The sequence below is a fragment of the Arachis ipaensis genome, chromosome B4, assembly GCF_059453495.1.
Source record: "Arachis ipaensis isolate K30076 ecotype BB chromosome B4, ASM5945349v1, whole genome shotgun sequence".
Classification (NCBI taxonomy): domain Eukaryota; kingdom Viridiplantae; phylum Streptophyta; class Magnoliopsida; order Fabales; family Fabaceae; genus Arachis; species Arachis ipaensis.
The window spans coordinates 141683401-141708382 of NC_142439.1; the positions used below are offsets into that span (position 1 = coordinate 141683401).

At 33.7% G+C, this 24982-nt stretch overlaps 2 protein-coding genes across 3 annotated transcripts; both read right to left on the minus strand.

Annotated features, from left to right (window-relative positions):
- Window positions 1–5419: 5419 nt before the first annotated feature.
- On the minus strand, window positions 5420–8172 carry LOC107635304 (receptor-like protein 6). The gene has a single exon (XM_021122630.2). The coding sequence runs from the start codon at window positions 8161–8163 to the stop codon at window positions 5455–5457; it is 2709 nt and encodes a 902-aa protein (XP_020978289.1). The 5' UTR covers window positions 8164–8172; the 3' UTR covers window positions 5420–5454.
- A 4172-nt stretch (window positions 8173–12344) lies between these two features.
- LOC107635297 (receptor-like protein 49) lies at window positions 12345–21584 on the minus strand. 2 transcript variants are annotated; one of them, XM_088483885.1, is made up of 3 exons: window positions 19664–21584; window positions 19462–19588; window positions 12345–13719 (listed from the first exon to the last, which is right to left on the minus strand). In XM_088483885.1, the coding sequence occupies exons 1-3, from the start codon at window positions 21173–21175 to the stop codon at window positions 12572–12574; spliced, it is 2787 nt and encodes a 928-aa protein (XP_088340011.1). In that variant the 5' UTR covers window positions 21176–21584; the 3' UTR covers window positions 12345–12571. The 2 variants fall into 2 exon arrangements, with proteins under 2 accessions (XP_088340011.1, XP_088340010.1); XM_088483884.1 differs by having other exon boundaries at window positions 19462–21581.
- Window positions 21585–24982: the final 3398 nt, after the last annotated feature.

The following is a 24982-nucleotide window of genomic DNA, read 5'->3' on the forward strand; positions in this document are numbered from 1 at the left end:
TATCATTCATTTACCAATTACTCTTTCGTTAGGTAGCTTTTACAACAATTCTTTTTCTTCCTATGAGGCGTCGTCGCAAGAAGTCAACTATCGTGGACACAAACCACCACACACTCTTCAACTCCCGTACTCATCATTCAGAGCAATATATGATATGTTATCCATGAAGCATTTATAGACCATAGTGTTATCATGTATGCATAAATAAAAAAAATTCCGTAATTAAGCTTAAGTCATTTACCTGTTTGTGTGGTATATTATAGTGTGAAATTACTTTCAATTTGTGTTGTGCAATGATATTATGGTTTAATTTAAGCTTTTGTTTTGTAACTGTGTTATGATTTTATCTCATCATTTTCTCTTAGATATCAAGTTGATGTATTTTTATTTATTATTATTGAAACGGATGTGATATAAAATTTGTAAAAAAAAAATAAAACTCTCACACTTAATTTATTTTATTGTAGTCTTTTATCTCTTCTATTTCTTTTTATTTTCTTCTTATTCATTTTATTTTTTTTAAATATCATATAATTTATTATAATTTATACCAATTAATTAATTATAATTTATTATATTAGTTAGTTTAATTCATTAATTTATAATATGCATGATAAAATAGATTATTTGTTACTTATACGTTTATTCTTCTAAAATCTAAATCTGAATAATTATATTTTTAGTTTTAGTTATGAACAAAATATTATTAATAATAAATGATAATTAACCACTCATACTTTTAATCAAAATGTTTGGATGATTTTTATATTTATTAATATTAATTGTTGATTATTTTTCGTCAATAAATTGTATTATAATTTTATATTAGTTCATAATTGATTAATGATTAATATTCATTAAGCTATGTTATTATAAATTTTATATTTTACAAATATTTTATTTAAATGCATTTTAAACATAAAAATGTATTATTTTTAATAATATCATACTTTTACTTTTTTTAATTATTCTAAATGAATATTTTATCAAATACTAATTAAAGTCATCCTTCCATTTGCTTTTACTAATTTATTATCTAACTATTATATAAAATTAAAATCGTATTAATGAATTTAATATTAAAATTAATTTGGCTTTTTATTTAAAGTATTTTTCGATATTTTTAGTCTAATCAACCAAAACTATTCAATTATAAATAGTCACTTTTATCTCATTTTATATTATTAACTAATTAAAATTACTAAAATTTAATAATACAATTCTGTTTTATATTTTTATATTTAGTTCAATCCACCTAAACTATATAATAATTATTTTAATTTTTATATTTTATAATGTAATACTACATACATTAATAGTAAAATAACATAGTAAATTTTCATGTTTTAATATTAAATATAAAATTAATACGTACAAAATTTTTTTACTTTTAAATCAATACAAATCATTGTAAATAATACTTATTTATGGCATAAACAAAGAAATACAGAATCTTAAGTTTAGCATATAAAAATTTAGGAACATGTTATATGTACAAATGTAATTGCATAGTATTATTTTTTTTAGTGGCGTAGACCAACAACTCTAATTTTATTTCACAGGTCAAATTAAAAAAAAAGTCGTAATTTTAAAGGTAGTCAGAAAAAAACAACAAAATTAATAAAAAAATAGTTAACTTATATTATTCTATGAATTTATTTAATATATTAAATTATTTTTATTTATATTAAGATTAATTTTAAATATTTTAAAATAAAAAGTATAATTAATTATAATTTGCATCTTAAATTATGTTGAGTACATGATATTCTATTGTGCTGCTAAAAGTAAAAATGAGATAACAAATATAATTTTATCTCTTAATTCAGTATATTTATTTATATTTTATACTTTTTTTACGATTAATTTTGTACGGTGTTGGTATATTAAATAAAAATACCTGTTATAATAACAAAAAATAAAATAAAATTTCAATCAATAATTTTATATTCTTTAATTTTTTTTTCAATTTTATTTTGAATTTTAATTTATTACTAAAAGGTAGTGAAATTCTATTGATACTGAAATAAAGTTGCAAAAAGGTCCATAGGGTAGAATAAGTAAAATAATGTGATACCCACATTACAACATCCAAATGAAACAACCTAAGATCTAAAATGTTTATCTTTCTTTTTCTCGCCGTCTATTATATTATCGATTCTATTATATAAAAATTGATTTTTTTACATTTAATGATAGAGTCAATGTAGCATGTTTCTGATAGTGTTTCTTAATTTATTTTGTTTAACTCATTAAATACAATTCATTATGATGCATTAATTATATCAATTAATTGATTTGATTAGATATTTAAGTATCACACAATTTAAAATTATGTATATTGATTTGATTTTTATGATATATAAATTTAAGGAATAAATTAAAATAATATAACTTATTACTTATTTAATTTGAATACAACAAATACAAAATTAATTTAGTCAAAAGTTTATTATTTTCTAATCTTCTATACATAAAAATGACAAAAAAATTGTAAAAATAATCTTTTTATCGTTTTTGCTATTTTAAATTTATTTTCTTTGCTTTTTTTATGTGTAATTTTATTTTACATTAACTTTGTGTATTTAATAACACAATATACTCATATTAATTCTATCATATAATAATATATTTTTCTCCTATGTTAATCAAAGAATTTCGATAGTTATTAACTATGTCTAATAGAATGACTGAGAAGTGAGAACTATGACAAGTTAAACCCAGATTCAAAATGCTGAAACGAAGGAAAGAAAACAGTGTCAGTGGATATACAATTAGAGAAAAATATATAATAACGAGAAATATACTAAAACTGGATTTTTCCTCCAACTAATAAAAGTGAGGTGTCAATTTCTCATAAATTCATTTTTCCTCTAAAATGAAATCACTATTTTCTCTTCTAAATTTATTTTAGAAAAATATCTTTATTATAATTATATTACAATTAACATTTAACGAATAATGCATGATTATACTAATTTAGAAAAATATCTTTATTATAATTATATAAAATTAATATTTAATACATTATCAACTAATAAAAGTGAAGTGTCAATTCCTCATGAATTCATTTTCCCTCCAAAATGAAAGCACTATTCTCTCTTCTAAATTTATTTTAGAAAAATATCTTTATTATAATTATATTATAATATTACAATTATATTACAAGTAGCATTTAATAAATAATGCATAATTATAGTAATTTAGAAAAATAAAATAAAGTCCTGTAATTTATCTTTCGACTGCACACGTATGTAGAATAACTTTTAAGAAGGAGTCACGTATAGTAAATACGGTCGATGATTGTAAAACTGTATACTAACATTGATATAATATTATTTCAGGTATATGTTTTGCAGGTATCAAAAAAAAGTGTTGAGTTATTTTTTAGTGGGTTTAAATTATTTATTGTTTACTAGAGAATTTTGTGCATTAGAATTCTCTAATAATTTATTATTTATTTTGAGTTGATTTTGATATGTTCTTACTTGACAGTAAAATAACATATAAAAATTGTTGGTGGGTCTAACTATTATTAGGTTATTTATGGTCACATTGAGTATATATGTTTGATTTATTGAAAAAAATAAATTACTAAAACTAATTAATAACTATTTTAGAGTTAATACATTTAATACTAGATTAAGAAAAAATAAACAATACATAATATGTTACATTTTTATTAATCAAATTATTATAATTCAAATTAATCTTAACAAAAGAATTTAAAATTATAATTTCAATCTTATTACGTGCATGGCACGGGCTATTACACTTGTTAATTGAAATAATGGAGTTACAGGTCCTTAAAATATTTACAATGTTAGACACAATTTATGTAAGTGACCTATAAGTCTGTCACCTTTCATAGGTCTGTTTCATGAGTCTTTACCTCCACAAATTTCATTCTTCTTGGTCTCTAAAGTCCAATAATCTTTCCCTCCTTATACGTGCATTTCGGATTGAATTATTGATCAATTTTTCTAAACTAATTAATCTCTCTCCAATTCCGTAACCAACACAAGCATAGCTCCACTTTTAGCTGATAGGCTTGACTACATAAAGTATACTTACTTTGGCTTATATAGCACGACTTTGGGTCTTACATTTGAATACTTTTAAACATAAATAACTCTCTTTATAAATACAAGTGGACATATAACAGTTAAAATCAGCAGCATATTATGATATTATTGCAAAAGAGAAAAAATGATATTCCTATACTTAATTTAGAACCATAAACCATTAATTAGCAGCCTTGGAAGATGATTAAAAAGAAATTAAATTGATTATGAAATTTCCATTAGAACTTACTTAAGTACCAAAAACTTTTGTTGTTCTGTGTAATTTGCTAATCCAACAGAGAAACACAGATGGACGGTTCCGTATGATTTACTTTTCCTTTTTTATTTTTTAAAAAAATCCTTTCATTTTATATGGTTCTTTTTGCTAATGGATGTGTTTTGATTTGATTTTCTCACCCTTTTACATTTTTGAACACAACACAAAAATATAACTGCTTTTAGGGTTGTTGGTGATGAAGATGAATCACTATTTGCTTGGTGAATGTTCTGCAGGCATCACCAGAATGGAAGATGAGAAGAAAGGATAGGAAGAGTTTTTGGAAACAAATATCTCTATATTGGAACTACAGCAAGTTAAAATCAACAAATGTCAATCAAAATTACAACCTTGCTTCAATCTCCTGAATTTTAAAATTTACTACTTAATTTGTAAAGTTATGTTTCTTAAGTCATTTGAATTTTTGATTCGCCCAGCATTCACAACAACAATTTTGTCAGTGCAAAAATTTCACATTATTAGCTAATGGCATGTGTCACCTAAGATAAATATCACATCAACAAATAGTGTAAATTGACTAACAGTTAATCAACAACAAAATAAAAATACTTGCGGAATGAAATTTCAAGTCTAAACAATTAACATTAAAATTCTAAGAACTACAAAAGAAGCACATTTGCAATTTCAAGACCATGTTAAACCATTCCTCTAAAAAAATGGACTAACACATGCACAAACATTGAAGGAAAGAAAGAAAGATATAATTACATTTTCTGTTTTTCCCCTCCAATTCAGTTGATCTACTTATAATCTTTTTTATATCAATGACTACTTGTTCTTTTGAAAAAGAATTGCTTCTTTTTAACATTTTACAAAACATCTTGTCTTGAATAAGCTTAAGCATAAGAACACAAAGGGAAATTGATTATTGTATGCAAAGAACACAAAGTATGGTTTTTCTTATTTCAAAAATAGCAAAAGCAAAATAGATATATAACATACTATATTTATCTTTTTACCTTACAAACTTTATTTGGATTTATACATAACACACTCTTACATAAGAGAAACACAATAACTTCAAATGCCAACACAAAAATAAAAATAATGTAAGATTACACACATGAAAAGACCAACATCTAGACTTGTGATTTAAAAGATCTTTTTCAGCAACCTATAAACATCCACAGAAAAAGCATTTCCCAGTGCTAACCCAGCAACAAGGCCACCCCCATATCCAATTAGAATTACCATCCAATACAATTCAAAGAAAGATTCTGACCCAGAATCTTGATCACCATCAGATTTTTGCAACGGAAGCTTAGGATGATTTTCACATTTCTTCAACAATTGAATCCCACACAAATCTTTATTTCCCTCAAATGAATTGTTATCAAATGTGGAAAGTTGGCCATTTTCTGGGATTGGACCTGAGAGATTGTTGAACGACACATTGAAGAAACTCAAGAATGTTAGCTCTGTGAGTTGTTGAGGAATATTCCCTGACAGACTATTGAGAGAAAGGTCCAGCACCTCAAGATTTGAAAGCTTTCCCAAAGAAGATGGGATGCTGCCAGTCAACATGTTATTGGACAAATTGAGCACAACAAGGCTATTCAAACTTCCCATGATATCTGGAATCTCACCATAGATTTTGTTACATGAAAGATCAATGGCTACCATGTGACGAAGGTATTGACCCCCAAGATAATCCATGACAACTCCTTTGTTAGACATTGAAAATGGAAAAAAATTAATATCTATAAAGGTATTGCCAGTATAAATCATGTCCTTGAAATCCAGTTGTCTTTTGTTGGATACAATCATCGATTTGAAGCACATGATTATTTCTGATGTCAATTTGGTTTCGAAACCATTTTGAGAAAGATCAATGTTTCGAAGCTGGGGGAATGTGTATTTCAATGGACACATTATAGCTCCGTGAAATTGATTATCACATAAAGAAACAACCTTTAACTTAGGAAGAGACCCTAACCAAAAAGGAAATGAGTCATTGAAATGGTTATGGCTCACATCAAGAAACTCTAGCATTCTGCAATTGACAAGTGCTCTTGGTAATTGACCGTACAACTTGTTAGGACTAAAATCGATAAACCGAAGGACATTTTCTTTCACATAAATTTGAGGAATATTGCCCGTCAATTTGTTTCCCGCGAGATTCAAAATTCGAAGGAATCGGCCAAACCTTCCCAAACATGATGGAATCATGCCAACTAAATTGTTGGATGATAAATCAAGCCCCCCAAGTGACTGCAGGTTGCATATCAAGGGGGATATTTCTCCCATCAATAGGTTGTTGGAAATATCCAAAGTCTGAAGAGTTGTTTTATTCCATATCCAACTCGGTATTGTCTTTATCCTATTGTGTGACACGAAAAGATCAGTCAACTCTTGCAAGTGTTGTATAAAATTGGGAAAATGAACTAAGTTGCTTGACGATAAATCCAAATATTGAATTTGAGAAGGAAATGTTACATTGGAAGTGTTCTTCCCTTCAAGAAAATAGAATTTGTTGCCTCCGCCTAAACCAAGATAAGTAAGCTTTTGGAGCTTTGAAAGCATGTCAAGCTCAATCTGTCCTTCCAACATATTACCAGCTAGATTAAGAAGTGTAAGATTTTCTAACTTGAAGAAGAAATATGGAATTTCACCTTGAAGATTATTGTGATGAAGATTCAAGAGATTTAAAGTGGTTAAGTTCATTATCCAAGTTGGAATTTCTCCATTTAAATTGCACCTACTCAATTCTAACAGCTGAATTGGAGGAAGGATTGTCACATTGACAGTCCTATTTTGTGAGAACAAAGACAATTTGTTGAGAGACAAGCCAAGAACATTAAGCATCTTTAGCTTCAAAAACATGTCAAGTGCTAGTTGTCCTTCAAAGAAATTATACGACAGAGACAAAAATTCAAGATTTTCAAGTCTAAAAAGAGACTGCGGGATTTCACCATGAAAGCTATTATATCCAAGAGCCAAGTAAGCTAAATTGGTCAGGTTTCCAATGGATGCAGGTAATGTGCCCTGCAAATATTGGTTTCGTGCAAAATTCAAAGATGTTAAGTTTGCAAGAGAGAATATTCCAATAGGAAACTCACCATGAAGTTCACATTGGCAAAAAGAGAGCTTTTGCAGAGATGTAAGGTTTGTGAGCGTGTGAGGTAAAGATGATGAAATGGTGACAAAATTAAGGCGAAGATGTTCAAGTCTTGTTGAGTTATGAATTAAGCTTCGCAGAGTGGATTCCTTGAGCTGTAAACGGTTGATTAATGGAAAATCAAGTTGTTCAATATAGCTGCGAAGATCAAGGGACAACAAGTTGGACAAATGGGAAATTTGAGTTGGGACTTCACCTGACAATGTGGTTTCACCCACTTGAGAAAGATTCAAATGCCTCAGTTGTGACAAGTGACCTATCCTGGCTGGAATTTGCGAGTGATTGAAGTCATTGTCCGAAAGATCAAGGCATTGAAGATGCACAAGTGAGAAAAGGGTGCTATTGGCATCCATGGAACCATACAGCAAGCTGCTACTAAGATCAATGGAAATGACATGACCTGTGAGCTCATCGCATTCAATGCCATCCCAGGAGCAGCAATCTGTGGTTGAAATCCAGGAAACAGTTTTAGGATAACTGAAAGTATTGTAAGATGCAGACTTACTTATGATGAAGCTTTGTTTAAAGCTCAGCAAGGCATTGTTTTCATGTGGATGGCACCCATGATGATGAGTACTAGTTGAATCATTCAAAGTTAAACAGTTTGTAAACAGGGAGGATGAGAAGAGGAGAAGAAACTGTGTAGACAAAGCAACAGAGTGTAACAACCCCATCATTGTCATTTTTATCGAAATAAGTTTCAATGGATGAAATATTTGGACACTCTAATCGGTTTTTATAGTGAAGCAGTTATGGTGATACTATTCAGAGTAGCCCCTCTTCATTAAATGCCTTCGACAAACTGAACTAACTTGTCTCTTGTTACAACTTCATATTGAAGTTCCTTGATAGTATATTTTTGTCACTACTATTTGACTTTGTTAATAACTTGCATTGACGCCCTTCATGCTTAAATTTCTCGTAATAATTATACGTGAACCTTCATGACTTCTCTACTCATGTATAGTCATCACCCGCAGGTACCTTTCCAACCTTAATTGTCTTTCACTTCATTTAATTACCTCCACAAACTTCCTTAGCTTGTTTTCGGTGTTCTAAGTGATGATAACTCATACTCACCTCACGGGATTGTGATGTTGCGTTGTCGTTCATTTTGGGGACACGGCATCTGCAGACCCTTTCAAAGTTCAAAGTACATGCATGAAGGCTGAGAGCCTGAGACATTCATGTTATTTTCCCATACTTAGCTTACGTTGGATTCCTTCTAAAATAATGGTGCTATTTCAATGTAATTGCTGCATCAAACCTCTGTGCTTGCATTCGTTATCCTCCACAAACATAACTCTCTTTCTCACACTCCAGGTTTTGGATCTCAAACTTAAGTCTCTAATATTTGAGTTTGCTAACTTGCATTCTATCGTTATACTTAATCTTCTCTCTTTAATTTGTTTAGTATCATTGACTCCATAAAGTAAAATTACTTTGGCTTATAATATAGGGAGAGAGTTTACATTTTTTTTGTTGCTTTAATTTCAATATTATCAAAAGAAAATAACTATTTTTAGAATAACAGATAAAATAGGTCTTTAACAAATTCTGTAGTAGACTTACACATTCTTTTGAAAAAAAAATATCAAATAAATTCTGCAAGAATTGAAACACCGGATTTTTAAGTCAGTGAAAATATTATACTAAACACGCTTATCATTTGTCAGAGACAAATAAAGTCCACCGTTACAATTCTTAAGAGATTTGGTACAACTCTAATTATAAAATTTCCTCAAACTTATTTGATACTTTTTATTTCTTAAAGACCTTCAATTCAATTGCAAAATTTTTCAAAACTATTTGTTTTATCACTTTTTATCAAGTACACATGAGTGGAAAGTTACTTCTAAATCAACATGTTATGATATATATTATTGCAAAAACTTTATATATTTTTCTGTACACTTAATTTACATCGATAAACCGTTAACTAGTCTAACTAACTTTCTCTAACTTGGCGGATATCCCTAATACAGCTCAAGGGATGCTTCGTTTATGAACACTGTTTTGTCGACCTTGCTTGCACTTAAGAGCGACTAAATGAATAAAGCATATTAACATGACCAATCCAATACCATACAAATTGAAACAAATTGCCAAACCTTTTTTCGTTTTTCATTTTTTATTTTATTTTATTCTAAATAAACCTGTGAATGAGCAAAACTCTCAAATCACAAGAATTAACGTGGAGCAGTCAAATATCATCACCTGTTTACTACCTGTTCATACTGTGGCCCAAAAATATAGCCAGATTTAAAATAGAAGTCTACTCAAGAGATTCAACTTATTCGATTTTAACGATGGTAGTTCAGCTCTACTTATTCAAATAAATAACTAACTTCTAAGTATTTTACATTTATCTAAAAAAGAAATCTCAACAACTTTCCCAAAAAAATGGAAACGACTGCCCACCATTAAAAGTGGAACTACGATAAAAGATAGTTATCTATTCAGAACCTAATCTACTAAAAAACTTGCTTAGAACTCTTCTTAACTTATGTATCGAAGTCTCTTGCAAGTACCACCCCACCTCTTCACGAGAAACTCGGACGACAGCAACACTAACTAATGCATATAATAAAACAAAATTTAAAGAGAAACAGTATACAATAATAATACAGAGAACACTATATTATTTTCTTATTTCAAGAATAGAGAAAGCAACATACTATATTTATCTTTAATTTTACATACAACATACTTACAAAAGGCAAATATAATAAGAAATTATTGAAAGACATATTGAAGAAATCCATGAATATATAAGAGAGAGGGAAAGTGAGGTGTACTTGAAGCATACAACTCAAGGGATGCTTCTACTATGACCACCATTTTTTCTAGCTTGCACCAAACACCGAATGAAGGAACAAAGCAGAAAAGAATCAACCAACATACTGTATCATTTTGAAAAGAAACTCTCTTAGCAACTTTTTTTTTTACTTTTTTCTGTAGACTAAAGTCTAAAACTTAACTTCAACTCTATTTTGTTCGAAAGTGAAAAAAGGAACACTATTGTTGCACCTGAATATTATCTTTAAGACAAATACAGAAATACAGAAATTAAATTCCTTTTGTTGTGAATACAGAGATATACACATAGGGCTAGAAGTGAGCCGAGCTGCTCACGAAGATTAAGCTTGGCTCATGATTTGGTTCATTAATAATCGAGCCTATTTCGTAGCTTAAGCTTGGCTCAACGAAAGCTCACGAGCTGACTCAAATAATAAGAACATAATTTATAATTTTATACTAATAAATTATAATTTATATATATTAAAAATATTTAAAAAAATTAAATTTAATATATTGTCCATCTATCAATTATAAATTTTTTATTTTTGTCCAACATTAAAATCATATATAAAAAATGAATATAAAATTTTAAAAATTAAGAACATTAATAAATATGTAAAATTATATATTACTATTATATATATATATATATATATTAAATTATTAATACGCATATCCTATATGCATTTAATTTATATTTTTAATATTATATATATAATCGAGTCAGCTCACTAGCTAATGAGCTGAGCTTATCCACTCACGAGTCACGAGTTCAGCTTATCGAGCTATTAATTAGTCGAGTTCGAGCTGGCTCATGAGCTGGCTTGACTCACTTTCAGTCCTATTAATACGTGTTTTTTTTTTTTACCAAAGATAGGAGACTCAAACCCGCAACCTCTTAATTGAGTATGGGGAGACTATGCCATTTGAGCTATTATTCATTGGCGAAAAAACTCATACGTTTTGTATTTATTAATAGTGGAAATTAATTATATATAGCTATCTTGTATTTCTGATTGAGTATCCAAAAGCAACCTATATGAAATAATTCTCAATACAAAACATAAATAGCAGGAATGCACAAAAGCAAAGAACACATTATATGATTTTCTTTCAATAAAGTTTTATTGCACAAAGAGTAGTGGTAGTCTTTATGAACACAGCACAAATGTGCGTTTTGGGGTTGGATATGAATCACTAATGCTTTGTCAATGTTCTGCAGGCATCGTCAGAATGGAAGAGTTCTTGGAAACAAATATCCTTACCTTGGAACATACATACAGTATGTTAAAATCAACACAACTCAACAAAGGCTCAATTTGGTCACTCAAAGTTTGAAGCGTGTTTAAGTTTCTTAATTTTCAAATTTACTACTTAAATCCCTAAAATTATATTTCCTTAGTCATTTTAGTCTTTGATCGGTTAACAACAACAGTTTTGTTGATGTGCCATATCAGCTAACATGTTAGCATACAATGTAGCATTTCACATCACTGGCCAACACCAAGTTGACTGACTATAAAATAAAATTATTTATGAAATAATTTCAGGTCTTAAAGGTTAATTTAAAATTCTGAGGATTACAGAAGAAACACATTTGCAATTTCGAAAACCAAGTTTAACCAACCTCTAAAAGGAAAAATGGAAGTAACATTTTGTTAACTAATGCAGGCACCAGGCACACAAGAGGAAGCAGCACGAGCCTATGACATAACAGCAATTGAGTACAGAGGAATTAATATTGTCACCAACTTTGATGTAAGTAATTACATAAAATGGTTGAAGCCTTCACACCAATACTCCCAACACCCTAAACTTGAGACTCAAGTACTACTAAATTCTCAAACACTTCTCCATCCAACTATTCTCCATCCATCTGTATTTCTATAATAATATTTTTTTTTCTTCTCTCACATTTAGCATTTAAATTGATCCTACTTAAACTTTTATTCATATCAGCGAATACTTGTTTTTTTTAGAAAAAAAAATTGCTTCTCTTTACCTTTTACAAGTTTTCCTGTTTTGGCATAAGCATGAGAGAGAGTATGCAAAGGAAAATGGATTATTTAAGCAAAGAACACAATGTACGACTTTTCTTATATAAAAAATAGCAAAACAAAATAGATATATAACAGACTATATTTTATCTTTTTCACTTGCCTACTTTTATTTGGGTATACACATAGCAGACTCTTACATAAAAGGAACACAATAACTTCAAACGCAAACACAAAAATGAAAATAGTCTAAGATTACACACATGAAAAAACCAACATCTAGAATTGTGACTTAAAAGATCCTCTTCAGCAACCTAAAAACATCTCCAACAAAAGCATTTCCCAGTGCTAACCCGGCAACAAGGCCACCCCCATATCCAATCAGAATTACCATCCAATACAATTCAAAGAAAGATCCCGACTCAGAATCTTGATCGCCATCAGGTTCTTGCAATGGAAGCTTAGGATGATCTTCACATTTCTTCAACAATTGAAACCCGCATAAACCTTTGTTTCCCTCAAATGAATTATCTTGAAAAGTGGAAAATTGTCTATTTTCTGGGATTGGACCTGAGAGATTGTTGAAAGACACATTGAAGAAATCCAAAAATGTTAACTCTGTGAGTTGTTGGGGGATTTCCCCTGACAGGCTATTGGCAGAAAGGTCCAACACTTCAAGATTTGAAAGCTTTCCGAAGGAAGATGGGATGCTGCCGGTAAACATGTTATTGGACAAATTAAGCAAGACAAGCCTATTCAGACTTCCCATGATATCTGGAATCTCACCAGAAATTTTGTTACATGAAAGATCAATGGCTACCATGTAATGAAAGTATTGACGCCCAACATACTCCATGACAACCCCTTTGTTATGCATTGGAAATACAAACAAACTAAGGTCAACCCAAGAATGTTGCAATTGATAAACGTCGTCCTTGAACTGTACTTGGTGGCTTGTGTTGGAAAGTGTCATCGATTTGAAATTCTTGATTATTTCTGATGACAATTCTCCAGAAAACTCATTTTGAGAAAGATCAATGATACGAAGCTGAGGAAATGTGCATCTTAATGGACACTTTATAGCTCCGTGAAATTTATTATCACGTAAAAAAATAACCTTTAAATTAGGGAGAGATCCTAACCAAGAAGGAAATGAATCATTGAAATGGTTATGACTTACGTCAAGAAGCTCTAGCATTCTGCAATTGATAAATGATCTTGGTAATTGACCATATAACTTGTTTGAGCTAAAATCAATCAACTGAAGTGCATTTTCTTTCGCATAATTTTGAGGAATATTACCTATCAATTTGTTTCCTGCGAGCCTCAAAATGTGAAGAGATCGGCTAAAGCTTCCTAAACATGATGGAATCATGCCAACTAAATTGTTGGAAGATAAATCAAGTACCACAAGTGACTGCAGGTTGCATATGGAGGGGGGTATTGAAAGAGCCTAGCAGCGGAAACGACACAAATGTCCAACACAAAAACAATATGGAAGCACTCACAACACAATATGGCAGCAACTATAACAAGCAAATATAGCAAGTAAAGCAATAATAAGAACACACCGAGATTTTAACGTGGAAAACCCCCTCAAGGTAAGAGGTAAAAACCACGAGTCGTCCAGACCAATGAAATAGCTCCACTATAATCAAATGAGGTACAAGAGAGTCTCAAACAAAGCACAAAAATGTGCATATAACCAGCCAAAACATCAAAGCACCAAAGCTCACAAATGAAAAGCAAGAAGATGAAATATACCCAAAAAACAGAGCTGCTGTCGAAGCCAATTTCTCCCTCTGTAGACCTCCAATTAAAATCTCCACCGTCCAGAATGAAGAACAAGATGTGAAGAATCTACAGTTCAAATTTCACGTCGATCCAACGGTGAAAGAATGAGAAACTGCCGTTCCAAAATTGCTGCTCTGTGTAAAAACGGGAAACCTAATTTCTCTCTTGCGAAGCCAATTTCTCTCACTGCAAATCTCCAATCAACATCTCCACCGACCAGAATAAAGAACAAGATGATAAGAACATGCAGTTTAAATTTCAAGCCGATCCAACGGTGAACAACTGAGAAACTGATATTTGAAATTTACTGCTTTGGGCAAAAACGGGAATTTTGTTTTTCCCCTTCTCTCTCACTTGGTGGCTACTCTCACTCACTCTCAATGACCCCAAAAATCTGAACTAGGGTTGTGGCACAATGGGTGCAAGAGACACCCTCAAAATGTTGGGCTTGGGCCTCACAAAGGAGAGAAAAACCCAACAAATCTCCCCCTTCTCGACTAGGTGGAGGCTCTCGCCATTCCGGCGATCAAACAACATGTTTCAAACTTTTCTCTTGACAATGCTTTTGTCATCATATCAGCACCATTGTCATCAGTGTGAACTTTCTCAAGTTCCAACAACTTTGAATCTAACACATCCCGTATCCAGTGATACCTAACATCAATGTGTTTAGATCTTGGATGAAAAGTAGAATTCTTGGCAAGATGAATAGCACTTTGGCTATCACACAACAACACATAACGGTCTTGCTTGAAACCAAGTGCTGCAAGAAACTTCTTCATCCACAACAACTCTTTACATGCTTCAGTTGCTGCAATAAACTCTGCCTCTGTGGTAGAAAGTGCAACACACTTTTGTAGCCTTGACTGCCATGAAATAGCTCCCCCTGCAAACTTGACCAAATAACCTGAAGTAGACTTTCGAGAATCAATATCTCCTGCCATGTCTGCATCAGTAAAGCCAACTAGCAAAGGTTTCTCACCACCAAAACTCAAACTCAAGTTAGTTGTACCTTTGAGATATCTCATAATCCATTTAACAGCATTCCAATGTTCTTTACCTGGATTAGAGAGAAAACGACTCACAGTACCAACTGCATGAGCAATGTCTGGTCTAGTACACACCATAGCATACATCAAGCTTCCAACAGCTGAGGCATAAGGAATTTCATCCATTGCTTGTTTCTCCTCATCAGTGGTTGGACACTGCTTGGTACTTAACTTAAAATGAGGAGCAAAAGAACTAGCAACACATTTGGCATCATTCATGCCAAACCTTTGAAGCACCTTCTTTATGTACTTCTCCTGTGACAAATAAAGCTTCTTGGAATCTCTATAACGAGTAATAGTCATGCCCAAAATTTGTTTGGCAGGACCCAAGTCCTTCATAGCAAAGAACTTACTCAACTGTTTCTTCAACTCATTAATCCTCAAAGCATTCTTGCCCACAATCAAAATATCATCCACATAAAGCAAAAGAATGATAAAATCATCATCAGAAAATTTTTGCACAAATACACAATGATCTGAAGTTGTCTTACGGTAACCATGCTTCCCCATAACAGATTCAAACTTCTTGTACCACTGTCTTGGAGCTTGCTTCAACCCATAAAGACTCTTCTTAAGCTTGCACACAAAATCTTCCTTTCCTTTAACAACAAAGCCCTCCGGTTGCTCCATGTAGATCTCCTTGTCTAAATCACCATGAAGAAAAGCTGTCTTCACATCTATTTGCTCAATCTCCAAATCAAGAGACGCTGCTAATCCAAGCACAGCACGAATGGATGACATCCTCACAACAGGAGAAAAGATCTCCTCATAATCAACACCTTTTCTCTGGCTAAAGCCTCTAACAACCAATCTAGCCTTATACCGAGGCTTAGAATTGTGTTCTTCATTCTTGATTCTGAATACCCATTTGTTCTTCAAAACTCGCATACCCTTCGGTAGCTTCACCAACTCATAGGTATCATTCTCAAGCAAGGACTTCATTTCTTCTTGCATAGCTTCAAGCCATTGAGCTTTGCTTTCATCTTCAACAGCCTCTCCAAAGCATTCAGGTTCTCCCCCATCAGTCAACAAAACAAACTCATGTGGAGAATACCTTGACGAAGGCTTTCTCTCTCTTGTAGACCTTCTAAGTGCATTTGCAGGAATTTCTAAAGCTGGTTCTTCATCTTGATCATCATCACCAACTTCATCAAGTATTGGATCAACTGTTCCATCTTCACCTGCACTTGTATCATGCTCATTATTTTGAGCTTCAACTCTACCATCTTCTACCATAGGCATAGAGGGAGTAATATCCAAGTCAGAAAAATCATCACTAGGCTGAACCATTGGCTTTTCCGCATTATCAACATCCTTCAATGTTTGGTCTTCAACAAAGACAACATCTCTACTCTGAATCACCTTCTTGTTAACAGGATCATAAAACCTGTAACCAAACTCATCCATGCCATAGCCAATAAAAATACATTGCCTAGTCTTTACATCAAGCTTAGATCTCTCATCTTTAGGAATATGAACAAAAGCTTTACATCCAAAGACTCTTAAATGATCATAAGAAACATCTTTACCTGACCATACCTTCTCTGGCACTTCAAATTGCAAAGGAACACATGGTGTCCGGTTCAAGACATGAACAACAGTGCTCAAAGCTTCACCCCAAAAGGATTTTGCCAATCCAGACTGCGACAATAAGCACCTAACTCTTTCAACCAGTGTTCTGTTCATTCTTTCAGCCAAGCCATTCAACTGAGGAGTCTTCGGAGGAGTCTTCTGATGTCTTATACCATGCTCTTTACAATAAGCATCAAATGGACCTGAGTACTCACCACCATTGTCAGTACGAATGCATTTCAACTTCTTCCCAGTTTCTCTTTCAACAGAAGCTTGAAATTGCTTGAACACATTCAAAACTTGATCTTTGGTCTTCAAAGTGTAAACCCATAATTTTCTAGAATGATCATCAATAAAGGTTACAAAATAGATAGACCCTCCAAGTGTTCTTGTCTTCATCGGCCCACATACATCAGAATGTACCAAGTCAAGTATCTCCGGCTTCCTTGAAGGTGGATGGCTCTTAAAAAAAACCCTGTTCTGTTTCCCAGCAAAGCAATGGTTGCACTTTTGCAAAGCAACCTTACAACCAGATAAAAGATTCCTCTTGGATAACATATTCATGCCCTTCTCACTCATATGACATAATCTCTTATGCCATAAATCAGTTTCATCAACAAACTCAGCAGCATTAACAACATCTTTCACAATCTTTGCTTGAGTTAAATAAAGAGTAGAGTGTCGAGTACCTCTAGCAACAACCATGGAACCCTTGGTGAGCTTCCAACTATCACGAGAGAATGAGCTATCCAAGTCTTCATCACACAACTTACCAACAGAAAGTAAGTTCAACCGAATATCTGGAACATGCTTCACACGCTTCAAAGTCAACTTGGTACCGTTGGAGGTTTCCAAGCAAACCTGTCCAACACCGGCACATTTTGCAACACCTTGATGAGCCATTTTTACATCACCAAAATCACCAGGAGTATAGGACGTAAACAAATCCCTCCTAGATGTAACATGAATAGAAGCACCGCTATCAATCACCCAACTAGTGCTATTATCAACAAGGTTAACAGATTCAAACTCCTCAACAACAAGAAAATCATCATGAGTTACATTAACCTTGTCTTCCTTGCTACCATCATCTTTATTTGTGCTCTTGTCTTTACTTGCCTTGGCTTTCTCCTTCTTTAGCTGCCAACAAAATTTCTTCACATGTCCCTTTTGACCACAATGATGACACTCAATATTCTTATACTTTCCTCGAGACTTGCTTCTACTTTGATCTCTACCTTTAGGACCTCGACTTTTGCTTCTCCCCCTAGACTCAGAAACAAGAACATCTGAATGTGTAGTCGATGTACCTTGTGACTTTCTTCTCATCTCTTCATTCAAAACACTGCTCTTGGCAAGATCCATAGAGATTACACCATCAGGAGCAGAATTGGACAATGACATTCTGAGAATTTCCCACGAGTCTGGTAAGGAGCCAAGAAGTAACAATCCTTGAACCTCTTCATCAAACTTGATACCCATGGAAGATAACTGATTCATAATTCCTTGGAAATTATTCAAGTGATCTGTCATTGATGTCCCATCTGTATACTTCAAAGCCAACAACTGCTTAATCAAAAACATCTTGTTATTCCCAGTTTTTCGAGCATACAACTGTTCAAGCTTAATCCAAAGAGTCCGAGCATGTGTCTCTCCAATAATATGGTTCAACACATTATCGTCAACCCACTGCCTAATATATCCACAGACTTGTCTATGCAACAAAGTCCAATCATCATCAGATTTATCATTAGGCTTCTCTGTACCAAAAACTGGTTGATAAAAATTCTTGACATAAAGCAAATCTTCCATTTTTGACTTCCACAAATCATAATTAGGACCATTAAGAGTGATCATCCTACTAGTATTAGTATTAGCTTCCATTGTTCACAAACTCACAAGCCCAGAAAAATACCAACAAGCTCTGATACCAGTATGAAAGAGCCTAGCAGCGGAAACGACACAAATGTCCAACACAAAAACAATATGGAAGCACTCACAACACAATATGGCAGCAACTATAACAAGCAAATATAGCAAGTAAAGCAATAATAAGAACACACCGAGATTTTAACGTGGAAAACCCCCTCAAGGTAAGAGGTAAAAACCACGAGTCGTCCAGACCAATGAAATAGCTCCACTATAATCAAATGAGGTACAAGAGAGTCTCAAACAAAGCACAAAAATGTGCATATAACCAGCCAAAACATCAAAGCACCAAAGCTCACAAATGAAAAGCAAGAAGATGAAATATACCCAAAAAACAGAGCTGCTGTCGAAGCCAATTTCTCCCTCTGTAGACCTCCAATTAAAATCTCCACCGTCCAGAATGAAGAACAAGATGTGAAGAATCTACAGTTCAAATTTCACGTCGATCCAACGGTGAAAGAATGAGAAACTGCCGTTCCAAAATTGCTGCTCTGTGTAAAAACGGGAAACCTAATTTCTCTCTTGCGAAGCCAATTTCTCTCACTGCAAATCTCCAATCAACATCTCCACCGACCAGAATAAAGAACAAGATGATAAGAACATGCAGTTTAAATTTCAAGCCGATCCAACGGTGAACAACTGAGAAACTGATATTTGAAATTTACTGCTTTGGGCAAAAACGGGAATTTTGTTTTTCCCCTTCTCTCTCACTTGGTGGCTACTCTCACTCACTCTCAATGACCCCAAAAATCTGAACTAGGGTTGTGGCACAATGGGTGCAAGAGACACCCTCAAAATGTTGGGCTTGGGCCTCACAAAGGAGAGAAAAACCCAACAGGTATTTCTCCCATCAATAGGTTGTTGGAAATATCCAAACTCTGAAGAGTTGTTTTGTTCCATAACCAACTCGGTATTGTCTTTATGCTGTTGTTTGATAGGTAAAGATCAGTCAACTCTTGCAAGTGCTGTATAAAATTGGGAAAATGAACTAAGTTGCATGACCTTAAATCCAAAAATTGAATTTGAGAAGGAAATGTTACAATGGAAGTGTTGTTCCCTTCAAGAAAAGACAATTTGTTGCCTCCGCCTAAACCAAGTACAGTAAGCTTTTTGAGCTTTGAAAGCATTTCAAGCTCGATCTGTCCTTCCAACACATTACCAGATAGATCAAGAACTGTAAGATTCTCTAACTTGAAGAGGAAATATGGAATTTCACCTTGAAGATTATTGTCATGAAGATCCAAGTGATTTAAAGTGGTTAGATTCATTAGCCAAGTTGGAATTTCTCCATTTAAATTGCACCGACTCAATCCTAACCACTGAATTGGAGGAAGAATTGTCACATTGACAGCCCTATTTTGTGACAACAAAGACAATTTGTTGAGAGATAAGTCAAGATCATTAAGCCTTGTTAGCTTCAAAAACATGTCAAGTGCTAGATGCCCTTCAAAGAAATTATACGGCAGATACAAGTATTCAAGATTCTCGAGTCTAAAAAGAGAGTGAGGGATCTCACCTTCAAGGCCATTATTGCTAAGATCTAAGAGGGCAAGTTGGGTGAGGTTGCCAAGCGAAGAAGGAATGGCCCCATAAAAACTGCAACTTGAAATCGAAAAACAATTCAAAGAAGTGAGGTTTTCAATAGATGTTGGAAGTGTATCATAAAAGCTTGTGCCTCCGAGGTTTATGTTGACAAATGAGCTTGAGAAAAAATTAGGCAACATACCCCTAAGATTTTGGTTTCCTCCCAAATTCAAGACTGTTAAGTTTGGGAGATGGAATATTCCAATTGGGAATTTACCATATAGTTCACATTGGCAAAGAGTGAGTATTTGCAAGGATGTAAGGTTTGTGAGAGTATGAGGTAAAGATGATGAAATGGTCACAAAACTAAGACGAAGGTGTTCAAGTCTAGTTGAGTTTTGGGTTAAGCTTGTGAGAGTGGATGCCTTGAGTTGCAAATTGTTGATTAGATCATATGGAAGCGGCTCAAGAGGATAGCTGTGAAGATCAAGGGACAACAAGTTGGACAACTGTGAAACTTGAGGTGGAACTTCACCAGAGAATGTGTTTTCATTGCCATGAGAAAGATTTAGATGTCTTAGCTGTGAAAGCTCACCTATCTTGGCAGGAATTTGAGAGTGATTGAAGTCATTGTCTGAAAGATCAAGGCTTTGAAGATGCACAAGTGAGAAAAGGGTGCTATTGGCATCCATGGAACCATAGAGTTGGCTGCTACCAAGATCAATGCCGATCACATGACCTGTGAGCTCATTGCATTCAATGCCATCCCAGGAGCAGCAATCTGTGGCAGGAACCCAAGAAAGAGTTTTAGGATAACTCAAAGGATTGTAAGAAGCAGACTTACTTATGATGAAGGTTTTTTTAAAGCTCAGCAAGGCATTGCTTTCATGTTGATGGCACTCATGATGATGAGTAGCAGTTGAATGATTCATGGTTAAACAGTTTGTGAACAGGGAGGATGCCAAAAGGAGAAGAAACTGTATGGACAAAGCAAGAGAACACAACAACTCCATTATTCTCATTTGCATCACAGTAGGTTCAATGGATGAAATATTTGGAACACTTCAATCGGCTTTTATAGTGAAGCAGTGATGGTGATACTATCTAATAGACATGCAGCAAGTAACGTTACATGCATTTGTATTATTCCGAGTGTGATATTGCCTCTCATTTCACGGAAGAAAAAAGAAAGATAGTGATCCTTATTATGGCTGGTTCTGCGGACCTTTTCGAACCACATACTGGTTTAGAATAACTTTCATAATATGGCTAAAATCATGTCATTTTAACTATCCTAACATTTTTTCATACTTACTTTGAGTATCCTTTTATTAGAGGCAATTCTGTTCGAGCATTTGAGATCCCATAGGGGCATGGTTCTTCTAGCACCAGCTGTTTCTATAGTCTAAAACTCGAGAACACTGACTATGCAAAATAAGTATTTGCAAATTGCAACTTCAACCGAGCATATATTGATTTGTGTGCATTTTGTTATGCAGAGTAGCCTCTCTGCTTCATTACATAAATTCCACAAACTGAACTATCTTGGTCTCTTGTTACTACTTCACAGTGAAGTTCCTTGATAGTATATTTTTGTCATTACTATTTGACTTTGTTAACAACTTGCATTGATGTCTTTCATGCTTAATTTTCTCGTTATCTTTTATCTTTCATTACCACCACAAACTTCCTTGTTTGAGGTGTTCTAAGTAAGGCACTTGCATAAGCGACATGTATGTATTATTCCTAATTCTAATAGTGATAATAAATCATACTCATGCGAGTGTGATATTGAATTGCCGTTCATTTAGGGGAAGACAAGAAAACTATTGATTGTGGCGGCTTCTGCAGACCCTTTCAAAGTTCAAAGCACATGCAGGAAGTCTGAGATATTCAAGTAATTTTTCCATACTTAGCTTCTAAAATGGTGCTATTGAATGTAACTGCTGCATCTACAAACCTCTCTGCTTGGTTATCCTCCACAAACTTAACTCTCTCTTTGTCACACTCAAGGTTTTGACATCTTTGTCTCTAATAATATTTTAGTTTGCAAACTTGCATTCTAGAGTTATACTTAATCTTCTCTCTTTAATTTGTTTCATATCATTGACTCCATCAAGTAAACTTACTTTGGCTTATATAAGAAGAGAGTTCAGATTTTTTTGGTGTTTTAATTTCATATTATCAGAAAAAAATAATTTTTTTAAATAATAGGAAAAATAGGTCTTTAATAAATTTTGAAGTAGACTTATACAGATATACGTTATTTTGAAAAAAAAAATACCAAATAAATTCTTTAAGAATTGAAATAAAAAATTTATAGGTCCCAGAAAAATTACAATGCTAAACACAATTTATCAATTCTATACTATTAAAAGTTTTCAATCAAGCAGGTAAAGTCTACTGTTACAATTTTTTGGGGATTTGATACAAGTCCATTACAAAATGAGTTTTAATCTTTATGTAATATAGTTTAATTAGAGCAGCAGATTAATTATTTACAAAAGCGTTTGGAAGTGGTGGATAGTATTTATTTGCGTCAGAAAGAGCAACAGTTGCTTGATGATTATAATAATACTCTAGTGCAAGAAGAGCTCCTATGGTTCCAAAAGTCCAGAGAGCAGTGGGTAAGGTTCGGGGATAGGAATACAAGATTCTTTCATATTCAAACTCTTGCGCGAAGGAAGCATAATAAGATTCATGGCCTTTTTCTCAAGGATGGAGTGTGGGAAACTGATCCAGAGGTTCTGAGTCAAGAAGCAGAGTCTTTCTATAAAAGCTTATTCTGTCATTTGGATGATGTTAATTTGGGTTGCCTTGGTAATGTGCCTCTTCCTTCTCTGAATGAGGAAGCTTGCAATAACCTTACGGCACCAGTTACTATGGAGGAAGTCAAAGCAGCGGTTTTTCACATGAACTCTTTTAAAGCTCCGGGTCCTAATGGGTTTCAAGCTTTCTTCTTCAAAGAATATTGGGAGATCATTGGTCTTGATGTTTGGAAGATGGTTAAGCAGGCATTCTCCGGTGTTCCTCTTGATCCGAGAATGTTGGAGACTTTACTAGTTCTCATTCCAAAGGTTGAATCACCGGTATCTATGAAAGATTTCAGGCCGATTAGTCTCTGCAATGTAGTTTACAAGATCATCACGAAGGTCCTTGTTAATAGGCTTCGTCCTCATCTTGCGGAGATTGTTGGCCCGCTTCAAGGAGGATTTATTCCGGGACGAGGAACTCCTGACAACATCATTATTGCCCAAGAAGTCCTCCACTTTATGAAGAAGACTAAATCAAAGAAAGGCACACTGGCATTTAAGATTGATCTGGAGAAAGCTTATGACAGAGTTGATTGGAGGTTTTTAGCTCATACCCTTAAAAGCTTTGGTTTTCCTATTCCTACACTTAATTTGATTATGAATTGTGTCACTGCTTCTTCCTTATCTATTCTTTGGAATGGGAGTCGTCTGAATAGCTTTACTCCTAGCCGAGGTCTTAGACAAGGAGACCCTATGTCACCCTATCTTTTTGTGTTGTGTATGGAGCGATTGGCATGCTTTATTAGTCATCAGGTTGATTTGGGCTTGTGGAAATCGGTTGCTATTTCTAGAGGGGGACCAAGAATATCCCACTTAATGTTTGCGGATGACTTGCTTCTATTCTGTAAAGCTACAAAGAGACAAGTGCAAAATGTGATGTTGGTTTTAGAGACTTTTTGCAAAGCATCTGGGATGAAGATTAATGTGGAGAAGTCTAAAGCGCTTTGCTCCAAGAATGTCTCTGCAACAAGGAAAGAGGTTTTCACTGGGGTATCCTCTATCAGATTTGTCCAGGACTTGGGCAAGTATATTGGAGTTACCCTTAGCCATTCTAGGGTGACTCGTTCAGCTTTCAATGGTGTCCTGGATAAGATTCGGAGTAGGCTAGCAAGCTGGAAAGGAAGTTTACTCAATCGGGCTGGTAGACTTTGCTTGGTTAATTCTGTTGTCGCTGCTATTCCCACGTACCAGATGCAGGTCTCTATTTTTCCCAAAGGAATCATTAGTAAATTGGAGTCAATGATGAGGAATTTTCTTTGGAAAGGACAAGTTGATGGAAGAGGATTGAATCTTGTTAGTTGGAAGGTACTGGTTACTCCAAAAAAATATGGAGGTTTGGGGATTAGAGATCCTTATTGTGTAAATATTGCTCTTCTTGGGAAGCTAGTTTGGACTTTTTTCCAGCAGCCAAACAAGCTATGGGTCCAATTGTTGGATGCCAAATACCGATCATCTCTATATGACTGTTTTAGTTATCCTAAGAACAAGGACTCTCCCATTTGGAGGTGTCTTTGCAAGGCTTGGGAAGTGTTGAAGGATGAGTTTGCTTGGTGTATTGGAGATTTGAACCATAATTTTTGGTTTTCTAGCTGGAGGAAAGAAGGACGGTTATCTAATGAGATCGATTATGTTCACATTTCTGATTCGAATCTCCGGATACAGGATATTTGGTCGGTTGGTAGGTGGCATTTGGATACTCTTTATTCTCCTTTATCTCAAAATCTGAAAGATAATATTCTTTCTTACAATCCAGATGAACAAGCAGGTCCGGAAGTGGGTTGGTATTGGAGTGGGTCTGCTGCCAAAGTCTATGACTCTCGCAATGGTTACTTGTGGTTGTGTAAGCAGCTGTTTGGTTGGGAGGAGCGGGAGAATTAGCTTTGGCTTTGGCGTCAGCTTGTTCCGGAAAAGCATAAGTTTTTGGCTTGGTTGTGTCTTAAGGAGGCTCTTCCTACTGCAAGTTTTCGTTTTAGAAGAGGGATGTTGTCATCGGATAAGTGTCCAAGATGTCTTTCTAGCCAG

Excerpts from the sequence above, each read along its gene's own strand:
- LOC107635304 (XM_021122630.2), bottom strand. The coding sequence starts at position 8,163 with ATGACAATGATGGGGTTGTTACACTCTGTTGCTTTGTCTACACAGTTT.
- LOC107635297 (XM_088483884.1), bottom strand. The coding sequence starts at position 21,175 with ATGCAAATGAGAATAATGGAGTTGTTGTGTTCTCTTGCTTTGTCCATA. Across the intron at positions 13,720-19,461 it reads CCTATTGATGGGAGAAATAC|CCCCCTCCATATGCAACCTG; the intron begins CTGTTGGGTTTT and ends CTCTTTCAATAC.